This window comes from Panulirus ornatus, chromosome 64 (genome assembly GCF_036320965.1).
Source record: "Panulirus ornatus isolate Po-2019 chromosome 64, ASM3632096v1, whole genome shotgun sequence".
NCBI lineage: Eukaryota > Metazoa > Arthropoda > Malacostraca > Decapoda > Palinuridae > Panulirus > Panulirus ornatus.
The window spans coordinates 3,174,365-3,199,100 of NC_092287.1; the positions used below are offsets into that span (position 1 = coordinate 3,174,365).

At 41.8% G+C, this 24,736-nt stretch overlaps 1 protein-coding gene across 7 annotated transcripts in view; it reads right to left on the reverse strand.

Annotated features, from left to right (window-relative positions):
• Positions 1-24,736, reverse strand: part of LOC139746279 (3'-5' RNA helicase YTHDC2-like) — a 251,303-nt gene that overhangs the window by 34,924 nt on the left and 191,643 nt on the right. For all 7 annotated transcript variants that reach the window (XM_071657347.1, XM_071657349.1, XM_071657348.1 and 4 more), the window contains 6 exons: positions 22,611-22,792; positions 15,539-15,759; positions 14,288-14,415; positions 13,587-13,721; positions 955-1,143; positions 350-469 (listed from right to left, as the gene is read on the reverse strand). In XM_071657347.1, coding sequence (XP_071513448.1) covers positions 350-469; positions 955-1,143; positions 13,587-13,721; positions 14,288-14,415; positions 15,539-15,759; positions 22,611-22,792 — 975 coding nt within the window. The remainder of the gene's footprint in view (positions 1-349; positions 470-954; positions 1,144-13,586; positions 13,722-14,287; positions 14,416-15,538; positions 15,760-22,610; positions 22,793-24,736) is intronic.

Sequence of the window (24,736 nt, forward strand, 5' to 3'; positions counted from 1 at the left end):
TCCACTTCATCCATTTTGCCACACTTCATCTTTAAAAAAGGTTTCACCATTCACCATGACTCTCTTGCTCTCCCAAACATCTGCTAGCCCATCATCTAACACAATCAAAAACCTTAAAAATACTTCACTCCATCTCCTCTTTACATCCTTCTAGCCTGTTACTATTTTCCTATTTGCATAGAAAAGGTCAAAGAAACTAGTGGAATCCATAAATAGTCAAAGGACTAAAAAATCATTAATACCTGGACTGCAATTAGGAAAAAAAGTGAAGAGAACAGAAGATATAAGAGTGCAAACCAAACACCCATTAACAAATAAATTGCACCTCACAAAATCATGTCAAAGCTACCTTAAGTAACTGGACTGCATTACGGATGACCATAAAAGCAGGAGCCTCTGGTGCCCTTGCTAAGAAGTCAGCTATGGGCATGTTTGCTGGAGCCAAAAGTTTCGTGTGTAGACAAAGCTCCTGTGGAAAGAAAACTGATTTCAACAAAGTACAATAGCCTGTAACACCAATTTGATAAGACTGAGAAAAAAATTATCTTTGGGGCCATCACCAATGGCTGACAATCCAAATCAATTTTTTCAATTTGATAATAGACATCACAGTTTAATCACTTCAATAATCATCTGACTTGAACAGTCATTGCTGTGATTCACACAATGTCAACATTCACAGCAGTAAACTACCACACAGAATGATCAGACACTATACAAATCAAATTTACTGTAATGCAGTTTAATAATTTCAAATACACTTTTGACTGAATCTAGAAGCAATACTGTTATTCATATCATATCAATATTCAGGGCAGCAGATGAAGCACCACTTAACATGCATAAAACCATTTCAATTTCATAAGTTACAACCATCCCCTAAGTAGAGCATGAAATACAAAGCACAGGAATTTTTTCAATTCAATAGTAAAGAATATGTTAATTTTCACAAACCTGCAAAGGGGTCCTTAAAATCTCAGGAGTCTGATGAGGTTGTAAGGAATTATATCGGCTGCGTGAGAACAAGTGGTAGCAGATGCCTGGCTGACACCTCCCTGCTCGCCCTCGACGTTGTTGACTAGATGCCTGTGATATCCATACTGCACGCAACCAAGATACACCTACCATTGAATCATAACTCATCTGAAAATATAGGCCAAAATATCATGAATTTCCTGTGAAATTTTTCAGCATTTTGGATAGCACAAAATCAAAAAGGAAATCGCAACATAATTTTCACTGACACATTTCATTCAAGAACTATAGATATGGCGTGAACTTTCATTCAATCTTTCTCTATATTCTTGTTCTTTTCTATAAATGGCCCTTCTCTTGTTTTGATAAAAATGTAATAGTACTTTAATGAATGCTACGTGGAATTCCTTTAAAATACAACACTTTGCCAAATTGGTGCACTATACATGACAGCAAGTGAGACCACTGCTCATATATTTCTGATGCTAACTTGTGAAGACAGGATAGACAATTCAGCATCTGAAAAAGAAAACCTATCACCACCCAGATCGGATAAAATTCCTCTAGATGCCAAGTCAGAATTCTGCATGAAATACATTGGAGAAGGGGGCCAAGTGAGGATATTTCCTCTAAGGCTCAGTCCTCAGTTCTTAATGCTACCTCACTAATGCGGGAAATAGCAAATATGTATGAAAAAATGGAGGAAGTTAAATAAATAAAATATATATATATATATATATATATATATATATATATATATATATATATATATATATATATATTTTTTTTTTTTTTTTTTTTTTTTTATACTTTGTCGCTGTCTCCCGCGTTTGCGAGGTAGCGCAAGGAAACAGACGAAAGAAATGGCCCAACCCCCCCCCCCATACACATGTACATACACACGTCCACACACGCAAATATACATACCTACACAGCTTTCCATGGTTTACCCCAGACGCTTCACATGCCTTGCTTCAATCCACTGACAGCACGTCAACCCCTGTATACCACATGACACCAATTCACTCTATTTCTTGCCCTCCTTTCACCCTCCTGCATGTTCAGGCCCCGATCACACAAAATCTTTTTCACTCCATCTTTCCACCTCCAATTTGGTCTCCCTCTTCTCCTCGTTCCCTCCACCTCCGACACATATATCCTCTTGGTCAATCTCTCCTCACTCATTCTCTCCATGTGCCCAAACCATTTCAAAACACCCTCTTCTGCTCTCTCAACCACGCTCTTTTTATTTCCACACATCTCTCTTACCCTTACGTTACTTACTCGATCAAACCACCTCACACCACACATTGTCCTCAAACATCTCATTTCCATCACATCCATCCTCCTGCGCACATCTCTATCCATAGCCCACGCCTCGCAACCATACAACATTGTTGGAACCACTATTCCCTCAAACATACCCATTTTTGCTTTCCGAGATAATGTTCTCGACTTCCACACATTTTTCAAGGCTCCCAAAATTTTCGCCCCCTCCCCCACCCTATGATCCACTTCCGCTTCCATGGTTCCATCCGCTGACAGATCCACTCCCAGATATCTAAAACACTTCACTTCCTCCAGTTTTTCTCCATTCAAACTCACCTCCCAATTGACTTGACCCTCACCCCTACTGTACCTAATAACCTTGCTCTTATTCACATTTACTCTCAACTTTCTTCTTCCACACACTTTACCAAACTCAGTCACCAGCTTCTGCAGTTTCTCACATGAATCAGCCACCAGCGCTGTATCATCAGCGAACAACAACTGACTCACTTCCCAAGCTCTCTCATCCCCAACAGACTTCATACTTGCCCCTCTTTCCAGGACTCTTGCATTTACCTCCCTTACAACCCCATCCATAAACAAATTAAACAACCATGGAGACATCACACACCCCTGCCGCAAACCTACATTCACTGAGAACCAATCACTTTCCTCTCTTCCTACACGTACACATGCCTTACATCCTCGATAAAAACTTTTCACTGCTTCTAACAACTTTCCTCCCACACCATATATTCTTAATACCTTCCACAGAGCATCTCTATCAACTCTATCATATGCCTTCTCCAGATCCATAAATGCTACATACAAATGTATATATATATATATGTATATATATGTATATATATATATATATATATATATATATATATATATATATATATATATATATATATATATGCTGGAAATGAGATGTTTGAGGACAATATGTGGTGTGAGGTGGTTTGATCGAGTAAGTAATGTAAGGGTGAGAGAGATGTGTGGAAATAAAAAGAGTGTGGTTGAGAGAGCAGAAGAGGGTGTTTTGAAATGGTCTGGTCACATGGAGAGAATGAGTGGGGAAAGATTGACCAAGAGGATATATGTGTCAGAGGTGGAGGGAACGAGGAGAAGTGGGAGACCAAATTGGAGGTGGAAAGATGGAGTGAAAAAGATTTTGAGTGATCAGGGCCTGAACATGCAGGAGGGTGAAAGGCGTGCAAGGAATAGAGTGAATTGGAACGATGTGGTATACCGGGGTCGACGTGCTGTCAATGGATTGAACCAGGGCATGTGAAGCGTCTTGGGTAAACCATGCAAAGTGTGTGGGGCCTGGATGTGGAAAGGGAGCTGTGGTTTCGGTGCATTATTACATGACAGCTAGAGACTGAGTGTGAACGAATGGGGCCTTCGGTGTTTTTCCTAGCGCTACCTCGCACACATGAGGGGGGAGGGGGTTGTTATTCCATGTGTGGCGAGGTGGCAATGGAAACAAATAAAGGCAGACAGTATGAATTATGTACATGTGTATATATGTATATGTCTGTGTGTATATATGTGTACATTGAGATGTATAGGTATGTATATTGTGTGTGTGTGGACATGTATGTATATATATGTGTATGTGGGTGGGTTGGGCCATTCTTTCGTCTGTTTCCTCAAAGGCCCAGTCCTCTGTTCTTAACGCTACCTGGCTATCGCGGGAAATGGCGAATAGTATGAAAATATATATATATATATAATATATATATATATATATATATATATATATATATATATATATATATATATATATATTTTTTTTTATACTTTGTCGCTGTCTCCCGCGTTTGCGAGGTAGCGCAAGGAAACAGACGAAAGAAATGGCCCAACCCCCCCATACACATGTATATACATACGTCCACACACGCAAATATACATACCCACACAGCTTTCCATGGTTCACCCCAGACGCCCCACACGCCCCGACTCAATCCACCGACAGCACGTCAACCCCGGTACACCACATCGCTCCAACCCACTCCACTCCCCGCCCTCCCCTCACCCTCCCGCACGTTCAGGCCCCGACCACACAAAATCCCCCTCACTCCATCCTTCCACCTCCAACCCGGTCTCTCCCCCCCTCCCCGCTCCCCCCACCTCCGAAACACACATCCTCTTGGTCAATCCCCCTTCACTCATCCCCTCCATGTGCCCAAACCACTTCAAAACACCCTCCTCTGCTCCCTCAACCACACTCTCCCCATTTCCACACATCCCTCCTACCCTCACGTCACTCACTCGATCAAACCACCTCACACCACACACCGTCCCCAAACATCCCACCCCCAACACATCCATCCTCCCGCGCACAACCCCATCCACAGCCCATATATATATATATATTATCCCTGGGGATAGGGGAGAAAGAATACTTCCCATGTATTCCCTGCGTGTCGTAGAAGGCGACTAAAAGGGAAGGGAGCGGGGGGCTGGAAATCCTCCCCTCTCGTTTTTTTTTAATTTTCCAAAAGAAGGAACAGAGAAGGGGGCCAGGTGAGGATATTCCCTCAAAGGCGCAGTCCTCTGTTTTTAACGCTACCTCGCTATCGTGGGAAATGGCGAATAGTATGAAAAAAAAAAAAAAAAAAATATATATATATATATATATATATATATATATATATATATATGGGAGGTAAGTTTGAATGGAGAAAAACTGGAGGAAGTAAAGTGTTTTGGATATCTGGGAGTGGATCTGGCAGCGGATGGAACCATGGAAGCGGAAGTGGATCATAGGGTGGGGGAGGGGGCGAAAATCCTGGGAGCCTTGAAGAATATGTGGAAGTCAAGAACATTATCTCGGAAAGCAAAAATGGGTATGTTTGAAGGAATAGTGGTTACAACAATGTTGTATGGTTGTGAGGCATGGGCTATGGATAGAGTTGTGCGCAGGAGGATGGATGTGCTGGAAATGAGATGTTTGAGGACAATGTGTGATGTGAGTTGGTTTGATCGAGTAAGTAACGTAAGGGTAAGAGAGATGTGTGGAAATAAAAAGAGCGTGGTGAGAGAGCAGAAGAGGGTGTTTTGAAATGGTTTGGGCACATGGAGAGAATGAGTGAGGAAAGATTGACCAAGAGGATATATGTGTCGGAGGTGGAGGGAAGGAGGAGAAGTGGGAGCCAAATTGGAGGTGGAAAGATGGAGTGAAAAAGATTTTGTGTGATCAGGGCCTGAACATGCAGGAGGGTGAAAGGAGGGCAAGGAATAGAGTGAATTGGATCGATGTGGTATACCGGGGTTGACGTGCTGTCAGTGGATTGAATCAGGGCATATGAAGAGTCTGGCGTAAACCATGGAAAGCTGTGTAGGTATGTATATTTGCATGTGTGGATGTATGTATATACATGTGTATGGGGGTGGGTTGGGCCATTTCTTTCATCTGTTTCCTTGCGCTACCTCGCAAACGCGGGAGACAGCGACAAAGCAAAAAAAAAAAAAAAAAAAAAAATATTTATATATATCTATATATTAAATTTTAGGGAGAATAAAAAGATGTTCTGGAAGGAGGTAAGTAAAGCACGTAAGACAAGGGAGCAAATGGGAACTTCAGTGAAGGGCGCAAATGGGGAGGTGATAACAAGTAGTGGTGATGTGAGAAGGAGAGGGAGTGAGTATTTTGAAGGTTTGTTGAATGTGTTTGATGATAGAGTGGCAGATATAGGGTGTTTTGGTCGAGGTGGTGTGCAAAGTGAGAGGGTTTGGGAAAATGATTTGGTAAACAGAGAAGAGGTAGTAAAAGCTTTGCGGAAAATGAAAGCCGGCAAGGCAGCAGGTTTGGATGGTATTGCAGTGGAATTTATTAAAAAAGGGGGTGACTGTATTATTGACTGGTTGGTAAGGTTATTTAATGTATGTATGACTCATGGTGAGGTGCCTGAGGATTGGCGGAATGCGTGCATAGTGCCATTGTACAAAGGCAAAGGGGATAAGAGTGAGTGCTCAAATTACAGAGGTAAAAGTTTGTTGAGTATTCCTGGTAAATTATATGGGAGGGTATTGATTGAGAGGGTGAAGGCATGTACAGAGCATCAGATTGGGGAAGAGCAGTGTGGTTTCAGAAGTGGTAGAGGATGTATGGATCAGGTGTTTGCTTTGAAGAATGTATGTGAGAAATACTTAGAAAAGCAAATGGATTTGTATGTAGCATTTATGGATCTGGAGAAGGCATATGATAGAGTTGATAGAGATGCTCTGTGGAAGGTATTAAGAATATATGCTGTGGGAGGCAAGTTGGTAGAAGCAGTGAAAAATTTTTATCAAGGATGTAAGGCATGTGTACGTGTAGGAAGAGAGGAAAGTGATTGGTTCTCAGTGAATGTAGGTTTGCGGCAGGGGTGTGTGATGTCTCCATGGTTGTTTAATTTGTTTATGGATGGGGTTGTTACGGAGGTGAATGCAAGAGTTTTGGAAAGAGGGGCAAGTATGAAGTCTGTTGGAGATGAGAGAGCTTGGGAAGTGAGTCAGTTGTTGTTCGCTGATGATACAGCGCTGGTGGCTGATTCATGTGAGAAACTGCAGAAGCTGGTGACTGAGTTTGGTAAAGTGTGTGAAAGAAGAAAGTTAAGAGTAAATGTGAATAAGAGCAAGGTTATTAGGTACAGTAGGGTTGAGGGTCAAGTCAATTGGGAGGTAAGTTTGAATGGAGAAAAACTGGAGGAAGTAAAGTGCTTTAGATATCTGGGAGTGGATCTGGCAGTGGATGGAACCATGGAAGCGGAAGTGGATCATAGGGTGGGGGAGGGGGCGAAAATTCTGGGAGCCTTGAAGAATGTGTGGAAGTCGAGAACATTATCTCGGAAAGCAAAAATGGGAATGTTTGAAGGAATAGTGGTTCCAACAATGTTGTATGGTTGCGAGGCGTGGGCTATGGATAGAGTTGTGCGCAGGAGGATGGATGTGCTGGAAATGAGATGTTTGAGGACAATGTGTGGTGTGAGGTGGTTTGATCGAGTAAGTAACGTCAGGGTAAGAGAGATGTGTGGAAATAAAAAGAGCGTGGTTGAGAGAGCAGAAGAGGGTGTTTTGAAATGGTTTGGGCACATGGAGAGAATGAGTGAGGAAAGATTGACCAAGAGTATATATGTGTCGGAGGTGGAGGGAACGAGGAGAAGTGGGAGACCAAATTGGAGGTGGAAAGATGGAGTGAAAAAGATTTTGTGTGATCGGGGCCTGAACATGCAGGAGGGTGAAAGGAGGGCAAGGAATAGAGTGAATTGGATCGATGTGGTATACCAGGGTTGACGTGCTGTCAGTGGATTGAATCAGGGCATGTGAAGCGTCTGGGGTAAACCATGGAAAGCTGTGTAGGTATGTATATTTGCGTGTGTGGACGTATGTATATACATATGTATGGGGGTGGGTTGGGCCATTTTTTTCGTCTGTTTCCTTGCGCTACCTCGCAAATGCGGGAGACCGGCAAAAAAAAAAATACAGCGCTGGTGGCTGATTCATGTGAGAAACTGCAGAAGCTGGTGACTGAGTTTGGTAAAGTGTGTGTAAGAAGAAAGTTAAGAGTAAATGTGAATAAGAGCAAGGTTATTAGGTACAGTAGGGTTGAGGGTCAAGTCAATTGGGAGGTGAGTTTGAATGGAGAAAAACTGGAGGAAGTGAAGTGATTTAGATATCTGGGAGTGGATCTGGCAGCGGATGGAACCATGGAAGCGGAAGTGGATCATAGGGTGGGGTAGGGGGCGAAAATTCTGGGGGCCTTGAAGAATGTGTGGAAGTCGAGAACATTATCTCGGAAAGCAAAAATGGGTATGTTTGAAGGAATAGTGGTTCCAACAATGTTGTATGGTTGCGAGGCGTGGGCTATGGATAGAGCTGTGCGCAGGAGGATGGATGTGCTGGAAATGAGATGTTTGAGGACAATGTGTGGTGTGAGGTGGTTTGATCGAGTGAGTAACGTAAGGGTAAGAGAGATGTGTGGAAATAAAAAGAGCGTGGTTGAGAGAGCAGAAGAGGGTGTTTTGAAGTGGTTTGGGCACATGGAGAGAATGAGTGAGGAAAGATTGACCAAGAGGATATATGTGTCGGAGGTGGAGGGAACGAGGAGAAGAGGGAGACCAAATTGGAGGTGGAAAGATGGAGTGAAAAAGATTTTGTGTGATCGGGGCCTGAACATGCAGGAGGGTGAAAGGAGGGCAAGGAATAGAGTAAATTGGAGCGATGTGGTATACCGGGGTTGACGTGCTGTCAGTGGATTGAATCAAGGCATGTGAAGCGTCTGGGGTAAACCATGGAAAGCTGTGTAGGTATGTATATTTGCGTGTGTGGACGTATGTATATACATGTGTATGGGGGGGGTTGGGCCATTTCTTTCGTCTGTTTCCTTGCGCTACCTCGCAAACGCGGGAGACAGCGACAAAGTATAATAAAAAAAAAAAATAATATATATATATATATATATTTTTTTTTTTTTTTTTTTTTTTTTTTATACTTTGTCGCTGTCTCCCGCGTTTGCGAGGTAGCGCAAGGAAACAGACGAAAGAAATGGCCCAACCCCCCCCCATACACATGTACATACACACGTCCACACACGCAAATATACATACCTACACAGCTTTCCATGGTTTACCCCAGACGCTTCACATGCCTTGATTCACTCCACTGACAGCACGTCAACCCCTGTATACCACATCGCTCCAATTCACTCTATTCCTTGCCCTCCTTTCACCCTCCTGCATGTTCAGGCCCCGATCACACAAAATCTTTTTCACTCCATCTTTCCACCTCCAATTTGGTCTCCCTCTTCTCTTCGTTCCCTCCACCTCCGACACATATATCCTCTTGGTCAATCTTTCCTCACTCATTCTCTCCATGTGCCCAAACCATTTCAAAACACCCTCTTCTGCTCTCTCAACCACGCTCTTTTTATTTCCACACATCTCTCTTACCCTTACGTTACTTACTCGATCAAACCACCTCACACCACACATTGTCCTCAAACATCTCATTTCCAGCACATCCATCCTCCTGCGCACAACTCTATCCATAGCCCACGCCTCGCAACCATACAACATTGTTGGAACCACTATTCCTTCAAACATACCCATTTTTGCTTTCCGAGATAATGTTCTCGACTTCCACACATTTTTCAAGGCTCCCAAAATTTTCGCCCCCTCCCCCACCCTATGATCCACTTCCGCTTCCATGGTTCCATCCGCTGACAGATCCACTCCCAGATATCTAAAACACTTCACTTCCTCCAGTTTTTCTCCATTCAAACTCACCTCCCAATTGACTTGACCCTCAACCCTACTGTACCTAATAACCTTGCTCTTATTCACATTTACTCTTAACTTTCTTCTTCCACACACTTTACCAAACTCAGTCACCAGCTTCTGCAGTTTCTCACATGAATCAGCCACCAGCGCTGTATCATCAGCGAACAACAACTGACTCACTTCCCAAGTTCTCTCATCCCCAACAGACTTCATACTTGCCCCTCTTTCCAGGACTCTTGCATTTACCTCCCTAACAACCCCATCCATAAACAAATTAAACAACCATGGAGACATCACACACCCCTGCCGCAAACCTACATTCACTGAGAACCAATCACTTTCCTCTCTTCCTACACGTACACATGCCTTACATCCTCGATAAAAACTTTTCACTGCTTCTAACAACTTGCCTCCCACACCATATATTCTTAATACCTTCCACAGAGCATCTCTATCAACTCTATCATATGCCTTCTCCAGATCCATAAATGCTACATACAAATCCATTTGCTTTTCTAAGTATTTCTCACATACATTCTTCAAAGCAAACACCTGATCCACACATCCTCTACCACTTCTGAAACCGCACTGCTCTTCCCCAATCTGATGCTCTGTACATGCCTTCACCCTCTCAATCAATACCCTCCCATATAATTTACCAGGAATACTCAACAAACTTATACCTCTGTAATTTGAGCACTCACTCTTATCCCCTTTGCCTTTGTACAATGGCACTATGCACGCATTCTGCCAATCCTCAGGCACCTCACCATGAGTCATACATACATTAAATAACCTTACCAACCAGTCAACAATACAGTCACCCCCTTTTTTAATAAATTCCACTGCAATACCATCCAAACCTGCTGCCTTGCCGGCTTTCATCTTCCGCAAAGCTTTTACTACCTCTTCTCTGTTTACCAAATCATTTTCCCTAACCCTCTCACTTTGCACACCACCTCGACCAAAACACCCTATATCTGCCACTCTGTCATCAGACACATTCAACAAACCTTCAAAATACTCATTCCATCTCCTTCTCACATCACCACTACTTGTTATCACCTCCCCATTTACGCCCTTCACTGAAGTTCCCATTTGCTCCCTTGTCTTACGCACCCTATTTACCTCCTTCCAGAACATCTTTTTATTCTCCCTAAAATTTACTGATAGTCTCTCACCCCAACTCTCATTTGCCCTTTTTTTCACCTCTTGCACCTTTCTCTTGACCTCCTGTCTCTTTCTTTTATACTTCTCCCACTCAATTGCATTTTTTCCCTGCAAAAATCGTCCAAATGCCTCTCTCTTCTCTTTCACTAATACTCTTACTTCTTCATCCCACCACTCACTACCCTTTCTAAACAGCCCACCTCCCACTCTTCTCATGCCACAAGCATCTTTTGCGCAATCCATCACTGATTCCCTAAATACATCCCATTCCTCCCCCACTCCCCTTACTTCCATATATATATATGGTTGCGAGGCGTGGGCTATGGATAGAGTTGTGCGCAGGAGGGTGGATGTGCTGGAAATGAGATGTTTGAGGACAACACGTGGTGTGAGGTGGTTTGATCAAGTAAGTAATGTAAGGGTAAGAGAGATGTGTGGAAATAAAAAGAGCGTGGTTGAGAGAGCAGAAGAGGGTGTTTTGAAATGGTTTGGGCACATGGAGAGAATGAGTGAGGAAAGATTGACCAAGAGGATATATGTGTCGGAGGTGGAGGGAACGAGGAGAAGTGGGAGACCAAATTGGAGGTGGAAAGATGGAGTGAAAAAGATTTTGTGTGATCGGGGCCTGAACATGCAGGAGGGTGAAAGGAGGGCAAGGAATAGAGTGAATTGGATCGATGTGGTATACCGGGGTTGACGTGCTGTCAGTGGATCGAATCAGGGCATGTGAAGCGTCTGGGGTAAACCATGGAAAGTTGTGTGGGGGCTGGATGTAGAAAGGGAGCTGTGGTTTCAGGCATTATTGCATGACAGCTAGAGACTGAGTGCTACCTCGCACACATGAGGGGGGAGGGGGATAGTATTCCATGTGTGGCGAGGTGACGATGGGAATGAATAAAGGCAGACTGTGAATTGTGTGCATGGGTATATATGTATGTGTCTGTGTGTGTATATATATGTGTACATTGAGATGTATAGGTATGTATATTTGCGTGTGTGGACGTGTATGTATATACATTGTGTATGGGGGTGGGTTGGGCCATTTCTTTCGTCTGTTTCCTTGCACTACCTCGCAAACGCGGGAGACAGCGACAAAGCAAAATAAATAAATATAAATAAATATATATGAGGATATTCCCTCAAAGGTCCGGTCCTCTGTTCTTGACGCTACCTTGCTAACGCAGGAAATGGCAAATAGTATGAAAAAAAAAACCATCAAAACCACAGCTCCCTTTCCACATCCAGGCCCCACAAAACTTTTCATGGTTTACCCTGGACACTTCACATGTTCTGGTTCAATCCAGTGACAGTACGTCGACCCCGGTATACCACATCGTTCCAATTCACTCTATTCCTTGCACGCCTTTCACCCTCCTGCATGTTCAGGCCCCAATCACTCAAAATCTTTTTCACTCCATCCTTCCACCTCCAATTTGGTCTTCCACTTCTCCTCGTTCCCTCCACCTCTGACACATATATCCTCTTTGTCAATCTTTCTTCACTCATTCTCTCCATGTGACCAAACCATTTCAATACACCCTTTTCTGCTCTCTTAACCACACTCTTTTTATTACCACACATCTCTCTCACCCTTTCAATACTTACTCGATCAAACCAACTCACACCACATGTCCTCAAATATCTCATTCCAGCACATTAACCCTCCTCCACACAACCCTATCTATAGCCCACGCTTCGCAACCATATAACATTGTTGGAACCATTATTCCTTCAAACATACCCATTTTTGCTTTCCAAGATAATGTTCTTGCCTCCACACATTCTTCAGTGCTCCCAGAACCTTCGCCCTCTCCCCCATCCTGTGACTCACTTCTGCTTCCATGGTTCTATCCGCTGCCAAATCCACTCCCAGATATCTAAAACACTTCACTTCCTCCAGTTTTCCTCCATTCAAACTTACCTCTCAATTGACTTGTCCCTCAACCCTACTGTACCTAATAACCTTGCTCTTATTCACATTTACTCTCAGCTTTCTATATTCAAATCTATTTATCATACTTGATTGCCATTTCCCACATCAGTGAGGCAGTGCCCGGAAACAGATGAAGAATGGGCCAGTCACTTGTATACACATTTTTTTTTTTTTTTTTTTGCTTTGTCGCTGTTTCCCGCGTTTATGTATATATACACATATATATATACATAAACGCCCATACACTCACATATATATACAAATATGACCAGACATAGAAGACAGTGCTTGGCCTAGAAAGACTGGTGTTGTACGGCGGAAACCAAGTGTGATGCTGCGATTTAAATAGCTTTGTTAAGTACTGGCACCTGATGAGGTGGATGTTGTGCCACATGCACAGAAAAATTACATGTTAAATAAAATTGTATGTACTCCTGCTGAAGTGCGATTTCACCTTCAAAAACATATACATATCAACATATACATACACAGAATACATACATACAAATGTGCATATTCATACTTGCTTGCCTTCATCCATTCCTGGCACCACCCCACCCCACAGGAAACAGCATCGCTGCCCTCCACTTCAATGAGGTAGGTCCAGGAAAAGGAAGAGAAAAAAAAAAGGCCACATTCATGCAGTCAGTCTCTAGCTGTCATGTGCAATGCACCAAAAGCACAGCTCCCTATCCACATCCAGGCTCATGGTTTATCCCAGACATTTTAAATGCCCTGCTTCAGTCCACTGACAGTATGTTGACCCCAGGTTTGAGTATGATATGAATGCGAATGCTGGAATTAGAGTAGGGCCTTGAAATGTAGCTTTCCTTCTACAAAGCAAAAATATATTCACTTTGCATGATTCTACAGATCTTACAACACATCCATTGTGTAAACCAAGGGAAGCCTATAATTGTTAAATATTTCAGTAACCAATATATCCTCAAGAATTCATAAAAACTTACTTCTTTAACTTTTCCAGCATCAATAACATAAACAACATCATTGATGGTTACACTGGTCTCAGCAATATTTGTAGAAAGTATGATCTTCCGGACCCCTGGTGGTGCTGGCCGGAAAACTCGCTTCTGGTCACTTGACTGTGAATTAAACAGAGTTTCAAAAGAACTGAAGCATTGCTAAAACACACTCACAAATCTGAACTAGTGTTAATCATAGAAACAAACTTAAAAGCAAAAAATGTTGATGTTAGAGATAGAGAGCTGTCTTCATTAAGTAACCTTAATATCACAACAACAAAGCCATTTTTCTTATTCAAAACTGTCTTCTTTTAGTAAACTTAGCATCACAACAGCAAAACCATTTATACTCTGTACTGTTCTATATGCTTCTTAGAGCAGGACAAGGTGCTTCATTCACTTAACTGATCCACCACATAATAATATATAGCTCTAATTTCCCATTTGCATATTCACAAAGTCCTCCTCAAACCTAAATCTTCACAGTACCCTTCACTTTTTCTCTAATACCCCCTCATAAATCCTCTTATAGTCTTTCTAAATGATTTAACTCATACATCATTGTGTATTCCCTCTATATTCACAATAATTTTTGCATTTACCAACTTCTCACATATGATTAATTCAATTGCATTCTTAAGTATGCATATTTTTCCAGCATGATCATCCAATCTCTTGAAACATACCTGCATACTGGAGTGTAAACAGAAGAGACAGTATTTCCAACCAACAAGGTACTGCTTCTCCTCTGCTATTATTCGATCCCTCAGAGTCACTATGTCATCATACCCCGGAAGGAAGATGAGAATAGCACCTGCATCAAGGAGAGAATTATAAGGTTTTAGGACCAGATTCTGAAAGCACTTTTTCCTGCCTACACAGATACCATTTTCAGGTTTTACTTTTACTTTTATCTGCTTTATGATGCTTCTTATTGTATCATAGATATTCAAAATAAAGTGACTAAGAGCATAAAATCAGTCCTGTGACACACTACATTCAATGATGAAAATGATACCAGAAGGGATGAGATTAGTGGTAGTGATGGTGGTGGTAGAGATGGTACTAGCAGTGATGATGGCAGTAGTGGCAGTGGCAATTATGATAACACCAACAGAGGTGCTACTAGCAGTGGCACTGGTGGGAGGTGATGGTGATAGCTGCAATGATGATGGTAACAGAAACAGAGGTAATGGTGATGGTTGTTCAATCAAAATCTGAAATTTAGCTACATGAGGACCTTCATCTGTTTCTGACACTACCTTGCTAACATGGGAAATGGCAAACAAGCATGAAAGAAGAAAAGAAGAAAAGACAGAGATGTTGCAAGATGGGAGTAATGGAAGAAGAGAAATTGCAGTGGGCTTTGAAAGGCATTTGCAAGAAGGGAGTTATGGGAGAAGAGACATTGCAAAGGGCTTTAAAAGGCATGTTATTAAAAGTTCAAAAAGTGCTGGAAAAAATGTATAATTCATCAAAAGTAGCAAGGTTTGTTGGAAGGATTGCAGCCAATGATACTTTATATCTGAAGCAAGATGGTTTGTGGAGTAAAGCAAGTGAAATTTATTTTCTTTTAATTCTCTATTACTGAACATGACAAAAGTGCATTCCAGAATTTACTACCATGCTCTACCTTACATCATTCAACTGGCAGAACAAAAAATTTAGTCAGTAATATAACCAAAGATTTTCTGCACCCTACTTTTGTTTAATGATGTGATTGCCACAAAAGTAAGAGTATGTATTAACTTGTCAGCACAGCAACTGCTAGCAATTACAATTAAAAAATCTTTATTCATTCTAAATCATAAATAATTTTCTTCCAATTCTGCATATTTACTGACTTCATCTGAAAATGTTTGCATGTGAAACTGCATAATGTATGTTCATTCGTAACTGTAAACTAAAGAGCTTTCAGTTATCAACAAAGACATCACCTGGGGGCTGTGCAGTATGGATTTTGAGACATAGAGCATGAATCATATCAACATCAACAACTTCGTCTGAAACGGAGTGGTGGTAAGCATCAAGTATCCTCTTGTCCTCCAGGCTGGCTTCTGGAGGAGCCACAGCATGAGCAGATCCTCGTAGCCCTCCCTTGTTGGGGGCAGGACTCCCTTTGCCAGTCAGTGACAACAGGTCTACTCCTTCACATGCACTTCATTTGTGAAAAAATTTTATCATAAGTTCTAAAAAAATGCAATAAGTCATATTCAAACATGAAAGATTATTTGGAGAACATATATATACATGTACATATTTCCAGCCCCCCGCTCCCTCCCCTTTTAGTCGCCTTCTATGACACGCAGGGAATACGTGGGAAGTATTCTTAATCCCCTATCCCCAGGGATAATATATATATATATATATATATATATATATATATATATATATATATATATATATATATATATATATACATATTTATAATAAATATATATATATATATATATATATATATATATATATATATATATATATATATATATATACATATTTATTTATTTATTTATTTTGCTTTGTCGCTGTCTCCCGCGTTTGCGAGGTAGCGCAAGGAAACGGACGAAAGAAATGGCACAACCCACCCTCATACACAATGTACACACACCTACGCAAATATACATACCTATACATCTCACTGTACACATATATATACACACACAGACACATACATATATACCCATGCACACAATTCACACTGCCTGCCCCTATTCATTCCCATCGCCACCTCGCCACACATGGAATACCATCCCCCTCCCCCCTCATGTGTGCGAGGTAGCACTAGGAAAAGACAACAAAGGCCCCATTCGTTCACACTCAGTCTCCAGGTGTCACGCAATAATGCCCGAAACCACAGCTCCCTTTCCACATCCAGGCCCCCCACAACTTTCCATGGTTTACCCCAGATGCTTCACATGCCTTGATTCAATCCACTGACAGCACGTCAACCCCGGTATACCACATCGATCCAATTCACTCTATTCCTTGCCCGCCTTTCACCTTCCTGCATGTTCAGGCCCCGATCACTCAAAATCTTTTTCACTCCATCTTTCCACCTCCAATTTGGTCTCCCACTTCTCCTCGTTCCCTCCACCTCCGACACATATATCCTCTTGGTCAATCTTTCCTCACTCATTCTCTCCATGTGCCCAAACCATTTCAAAACACCCTCTTCTGCTCTCTCAACCACGCTCTTTTTATTTCCACACATCTCTCTTACCCTTACATTACTTACTCGATCAAACCACCTCACACCACGTGTTGTCCTCAAACATCTCATTTCCAGCACATCCACCCTCCTGCGCACAACTCTATCCATAGCCCACGCCTCACAACCATACAACATTGTTGGAACCACTATTCCTTCACACATACCCATTTTTGCTTTCCGAGATAATGTTCTCGACTTCCACACATTCTTCAAGGCTCCCAGGATTTTCGCCCCCTCTCCCACCCTATGATCCACTTCCGCTTCCATGGTTCCATCCGCTGCCAGATCCACTCCCAGATATCTAAAACATTTTACTTCCTCCAGTTTTTCTCCATTCAAACTTACCTCCCAATTGACTTGACCCTCAACCCTACTGTAACTAATAACCTTGCTCTTATTCACATTTACTCTTAACTTTCTTCTTTCACACACTTTACCAAACTCAGTCACCAGCTTCTGCAGTTTCTCACATGAATCAGCCACCAGCGCTGTATCATCAGCGAACCACAACTGACTCACTTCCCAAGCTCTCTCATCCACAACAGACTTCATACTTGCCCTCTTTCCAAAACTCTTGCATTCACCTCCGTAACAACCCCATCCATAAACAAATTAAACAACCATGGAGACATCACACACCCCTGCCGCAAACCTATATTCACTGGGGGAGGGGGCGAAAATCCTGGGAGCCTTGAAGAATGTGTGGAAGTCGAGAACATTATCTCGGAAAGCAAAAATGGGTATGTTTGAAGGAATAGTGGTTCTAACAATGTTGTATGGTTGCGAGGCATGGGCTATGGATAGAGTTGTGTGCAGGAGGGTGGATGTGCTGGAAATGAGATGTTTGAGGAAAATGTGTGGTGTGAGGTGGTTTGATCGAGTAAGTAATGTAAGGGTAAGAGAGATGTGTGGAAATAAAAAGAGCGTGGTTGAAAGAGCAGAAGAGGGTGTTTTGAAATGGTTTGGGCACATGGAGAGAATGAGTGAGGAAAGATTGACCAAGAGGATATATGTGTCGGAGGTGGAGGGAACGAGGAGAAGTGGGAGACCAAATTGGAGGTGGAAAGATGGAGTGAAAAAGATTTTGAGTGATCGGGGCCTAAACATGCAGGAGGGTGAAAGGCGGGCAAGGAATAGAGTGAATTGGATCGATGTGGTATACCGGGGTCGACGTGCTGTCAATGGATTGAATCAGGGCATGTGAAGCGTCTGGGGTAAACCATGGAAAGTTGTGTGGGGCCTGGATGTGGAAAGGGAGCTGTGGTTTTGGGCATTATTGCATGACAGCTAGAGACTGAGTGTGAACGAATGGGGCCTTTGTTGTCTTTTCCTAGTGCTACCTCGCACACATGAGGGGAGAGGGGGATGGTATTCCATGTGTGGCGAGGTGGCAATGGTAATGAATAAAGGCAGACAGTGTGAATTGTGTTCATGGGTATATATGTATGTGTCTGTGTGTGTATATATATGTGTACATTGACATGTATAGGTATGTATATTTGCGTGTGTGGACGTGTATGTATATACATTGTGTATGGGGGTGGGTTGGGCCATTTCTTTCGTCCGTTTCCTTGCGCTACCTCGCAAACGCGGGAGACAGGGACAAAGCAAAATAAATAAATAAATAATATATATATATATATATCAATTCCATATCCTCTGGACTGTTCCTTGTTTGCCCTAAAACTTGAGTGAATACCTTATCAGATCTTATGCAAATGATTATCAAAAGTCAATAGACTGCTGATTTAGAAGCAATCTAATGGGAAGAGATTCATGGAGAATGAATCCTACACATCCCCATGAGTCAAAACTGGAGTTCTAAGCAGATATTCATTATCATAAAGGAATGTCCTAACATATGGAAATCGTAAACACAACTGACATATAAAGGTACTATGGAGCCATATGGCTGACAGGAATAGTTGAAAAATAAATTGTGATGGTAAGAGAACAAAACTGGTACACATACTTGAGAAACATGTTGTTTGAGAGTATATAAGAAAAATATGAATCATTGGAATTTCTATCTTGGTGGGAGGTATGTTTGATGGTAAAGTGATATCCATCAGTCCTACATGAAGGTGGGGCATGGGCCGTAGATAAAAATGTAAAGGACTGGGTGAATGTGTTGGAAATGAAATGCTTAAGGACAATATGTGGTGTCAGGAGAATTGTTCAAATCAAAAATGATAAGGTAAGAGAGAGTTGTGGTAGGAAGAAGTGGAGTACATATTCATCAGACAGCTGAAGAATTTGTGATATGAAATGATTTGGAGATATGGAAAGGATGACTAAGGGGATATATATTGCAAAAGTGGAGGGAACAAAAAAAAGGGACGGGGGAATCAAGGAGGAGGTGGAAGGATGGAGTGAAAGATGTTTTGAAGGCTCTGGGCCTGAATTTGCAAAAGGATGCAAGGCATAGAGGGTACAGAGCAGATTGTATCAATGTGGTTTACACTGAAGTGATATCAATGGGCTGAACCTAGGCAAGAGAAGCAGTCAGACCTCTCTCTAAAGGCTCTGGCAGTTATGGGTGTACTACTTCCATTAGCATGGAGACAAGGTTTCCTTTAGAGTAAGTTCTTAGATGAAACCTTACACCTTACGATCCTGCCTCCCCAAAGGTGATTTTTCACGAGCAGTGTAACCTCTTGTTGGTAGAGTTCTCAAAGGAGCAGATCTTCCTTCCATTACCTTAGGTAAACTTCAACAGGATGGTCCTTTCAAATACATACAATCTTATGATCACAGCATAACACCCTGACACCACAGGAACAGCATCAAACATGCAGCAATACATTTCACATCTGGAAGAATGGTTATCAAAACAGAGCATCTGCATCTTCAGAGAAGTAGTTAATCACTCTTTTAATCTAAGAAACAACTCTAGATCACACCCTCCAGTTACGCTGAATGGACAGTCATTTCCTTTAAACAAAATGCTAACCATTCTAGGCAACACATATGACACATATGACATTCACTCCTCATATCAATAACATTAACACAAAAGCAACACACAAAAAGGGCCTCAGAACATTAACTAGTATCAAATTTGGACAAGAAAAGAATCACAAAACATCCTCTGCATCTGCCCTACTTTAAACTATGCCTTACCTACCTGGTCTTCCAACCTCTCAAAAGCAAATACAATAAACCCCAAACCATACATATTAACTCAGAACTATCACTGCTGCCTTGCAACAGCAAAATTACACTACCTTCACCAACACAGTCCTACCTAAACATGCTTGGCACTCAATTCCATGCATCAGCACTTGATCCTTCCTATCCTAACCATTCTCTCTTTCTCTCTCTCAAAAAAAAAACAAAAAAATAAGAATCAAAATGCTTAACCCTGCCTCACACTTTAGTAACCTCTATACAAAAATCTCCCACCCCAAGAAATATAGCACTGACAAAACACTTACATGCTGAACTACTGGGACAAACAATAAACAACAAACCTTTCAGCTCAAGTCTTATACTCAAACCCACAAGACACACACACACCCATCAGAAACCATACGCCCTAGGCAAACATCAGTCACAGTCTCCCAACATCAACCATCACTGCAAAACCACAATACACCGTTTCAACATATCCCAAGACCCTTCATGCCTACTATGCAACTACCATAAAGAACACATTGAGCACTCACTACTCAACTGCCCTGCACTCTCTGTACACAGATACACACACACATCACAACATTTCATGACCTATGGTCAAGACCAGTGTAAGTGTCCAGCTTCATTAGTGTTGTAGGAGCCTAATAAAATTAGAAGGGATTACTAGGGCACATATTAAGTAAGTTAGTTAGCAGAAAAGTGTGTGTGTGTGTGTGTGTGTGTGTGTGTGTGTGTGTGTGTGTGTGTGTGTGTGTGTGTGTATTTTCATACATATTCGCTATTTCCTGCATTAGTGAAGTAGCATCAAGAACAAATGACAGCCTAAGAGGGAAAAAATCTTTGCTTGGCCCCCTCCTCACAACACACATTGCCCTCAAACATTTAATTTCCAAAAGTCAGATTATCCTTTACATTTTTGTCCAAGACCCACACCTTGCATTCATACAGCACCAACAGGAATACTATATACCATCAAACATACCTATCTTTGCCACCCATTCCACAATGTGCCCAAGACATTTCCCTCCTTCACCCACCCTATGGCTCACTTTAGCTCCCATGGGTCCATTCATTGTCATATCCACAACAAGGTATCTAAAACACTCCACTTCCTTCAGGTTCTCTCCATTCGCACTCACACTCCTAATAACCTGTCTTTTTTCAAAACTAAATCTTATTACCTAGCTTCTATTCAAATATATTTTCAGCCTTCTTTCACACACTCGCAATGCAGACACCAGCTTCTACAGCTTCTCATGTGAATCTGCTACCAGTTCCGTGTCATCAGCAAATAACCATTGGCTCACCTCCTAGGCATCCCCACCCCCAGCACACTGCATACCTGATTCACTTTCTAAGGTCCTTACATTCATCTCCCTCACCACCACATCCATAAACAGATTAAAAAACCAAGATGACATCACACACTCTTGCTTCAGCCCATCCTTCACCTTAAATCTCTCAACCTTTTCTATAATTACTTGCACACAAGCCTTACTCTCTTGAAAAACATTATTTCCTCTGACAGCTTTTCCCACATTCCACACATTCATGGAACCTTCCACACAGCATCTCTACCAACCCTACTATATGTTTTCTCTACATCCATACATGCTTTACACAAAGCTTTCTGTTTCTCTAAGCATTTCTCACACATTCTTCAGAGCAAACACCCAATCCACAAATCCTCTAACAGAAGTATGTGTAATGTTTCAGATACCTGGAAGTGGACATGGCAACAAATGGAACCAAGGGAACTGAAGAGAATCAAAGAGCTGGTGAGAGGGTGACAGTCCTAAGAGCACTGAGAATGTGTGGAAAAAGAGGTCACAACCTAGGAGGGCAAAGACAGACATGTCTGACAGTACAGTACTCCTGACAATGCTACACTGATGTGGTTTATGGGCTCTAGATGATAATGTATGGAAGAGAATGAATGAGCTGGAAATGAGGACAATATGAGGTGTAAGGAGGTTGACTGAGTAGGAAATGACAGGGTAAGAGAGAGAAACAGTAATAAGAGTATAGCTAGGAGAGCCGAAGAGGATTTGCTGACATGATTTAGACATATGGAGAGATGAGTGAGAACCAAATGACAATGTGGAGGAATGCATCAGAAGTGAAGACGGGGTAATACGAGGGACACCAAACTGGAGATGAAAAAAAATTGAATGCTTGGGGCCTGAACATCCTGGAGGGTGTAAAATGTGTACAGGATAGAGCTAAACGAGGCAATGTGGCACACTGGGGCAATGTGTTGTCAATGAAATGAAACCATAGAGAGGTCTGTTGGGCCTGGTTGTAAATAGGGGACTGTAGTTTCAGTGCATTGCACAAGGCAGCTGTAGAGTGGATGTGAAAGAAGGAAGCCATTCCTTCCTCTGTTTCTGGTGCTACCTCCCTAATGCAGGAGACAACAAGCAAATAAGAAAGAAAGAGACTCAAAATTCAATTAAATTGTTTTCCCCCCTCCATTAAATGAATTATTTCCTTGGTTTATACATTATGCTGAAGGGAAATTCCATTCACTGAGCTGCTGTTATGCTGGGATAACTATATATGTTAAAATTCTACTTACGATAAATGCTGAATACAGACACCCCTTTTCGCTTATATCAAACCATCATTCATGAGCTACAAATTCCTTCTCAAAGTCTCACCTGTAAGCATGCAATAGATCTAATGCCTCTTGTTGTCCTGTAGATTTGGCCCAACTTGCAGCAGTCCAATCATTAGCAGCACGTAAGGTAAGAGATGCTCCAAGTGCTAGCAGTTGTTCTACAACATCCACCCGACCACGGCCAGAGGCTACCATCAGAGGAGTCGCCCATGTTTCAGAGTGCTGTTTATGTCATAAGAACACTGTGAATAAACATCTCCAACTCATTTGCTACACTTAACATTTTTGTTTTACTTTTTATTCTATTTTTTTCAAATCTCTTACATATAAAAACTGTACTTCCTTTTATCTACTTAAAAACTACAAATAAAATGATCTTATCAATATTTTTTTTTTTTTTTGGACAAAGTGGTCTTATCAAGTGCAACAAGATGTTAGCTGCCAAACTGCAGCCATAATCAAAAAACAGTTTTAACTTCTTTACAATAAATAATCATGAGAGTATTGAGAGGTGTGCGGTAGGAGAGGTCATTGTCCGTTTCAACAAAGATGGGAACATTTGAAGGTAGAGTATTCCTGACAGTGCAGTATGGATATGTGTCTTAGACCTTCAATGTAAAAGAAAGGGAGAGGCAGGACATGTTGGAACTGGAATGCAATGTGGGCTGATCATTTAAGAAAGACAAGGAACAGGTGTGCTAGTGTGCACAGTCTGGAAAAGATTACCATGATCTGAAATTATTAAGACACATGGAGAGGATGAATGAAAGACTGCCTAAAAGGATCTACATATCAGAAAATGGAGGAAGCAAGGGAGAGTAACAACCCACAAGAAGATTTTGTCAAACAGCTAGGATAGTGCTTTGCCAAAAGGAAGACCAAGTGAGATGGAAGGATTGAGTAAAGAAGCTTTTGGGGTATTGGGGCCTAAACATCCAAGGAGAAAGGTATGCATGGGAGAGAATGAACTGGATCAATGTAGTGTATGATGGGGACTATGCTGTCAACTGGCAGAACCAGGGTATATAGTATAAACAAATCAAATCAAGGAATAATTTGTGGGGCTTGCTGTGAGTGGCATCTACTGGTTTCCAGTACATTGTACATGACAGGTAGAGTGGATATGTGCAAATGAGGCCAATGTTCATTTGTCCTTGACACCATTTTGCTGAGGAAAGAGTAGCAGTTAAGTATTCAAAAAATATAATAATGATAATGATAATAATTGGAGGAAGTGAAGTGTTTTAGTTATCTGGGAGTGGACTTGCAGCAGATGGAACCATGGAAGCGGAAGTGAGTCATGGGTGGGGAAGTGGGCAAAAGCTCTGGGAGCAATGGAGAATGAGTGGAAGGAGAGAATGTTATCTTGGAGAGCAAAAATGGGAATGTTTGAAGAAATAGTAGTTCCAATAATGTTATATGGTTGCGAGGAATGGGCTATAGATAGGGCTGTATGGAGGAAGGTGGATGTGTTGGAAATGAAATGTTTGAGGAGAATACGTGGTGTGAGGTGGTTTGATTGATTAACTAATGAAAGGATAAGAGAGATGTGTGGAAATAATGAGTATGGTTAAGAGAGCAGAAGAGGGTGTGTTGAAATGGTTTGGACATATGGAGAGAATGAGTGAGGAAAAATTGACAAATAGGATATACGTGTCAGAGGTGAAGGGAACAAGAAGAATTGGGAGACCAAATTGAAGGTGAAAGGATGGAGTGAAAGAGAATTTGAGCGATCAGGGTCTGAACATGCAGGAGGGTGAGAAGCTTGCAAGGAATAGAGTGAATTAAAACAATGTGGTATACTGGGGTCGATGTGCTGTCAATGGAGTGAACCAGGGCATGTGATATGTGTGGGATAAACCATGGAAAGATCTGTGGGCTCTGGATGTGGATAGGGAGCTGTGGTTTCGGTGCATTACACATGACAGCTATAGACTGAGTGTGAATGAATGTGGCCTTTTATATCTATTTTCCTGGCGTTACCTTGCTGACACGGGGGGTAGCAATGCTATTTCCTGCATGGCAGGGTAGAGACAGGAATGAATGAAGGCAAGCAAGTATGAATATATACATGTGTATATATGTATATGTCTGTGTATGTGAATGTATATGTATGTATAAGTTGATATGTATATGTGTGTGTATGGGCATCTATGTATATGTATG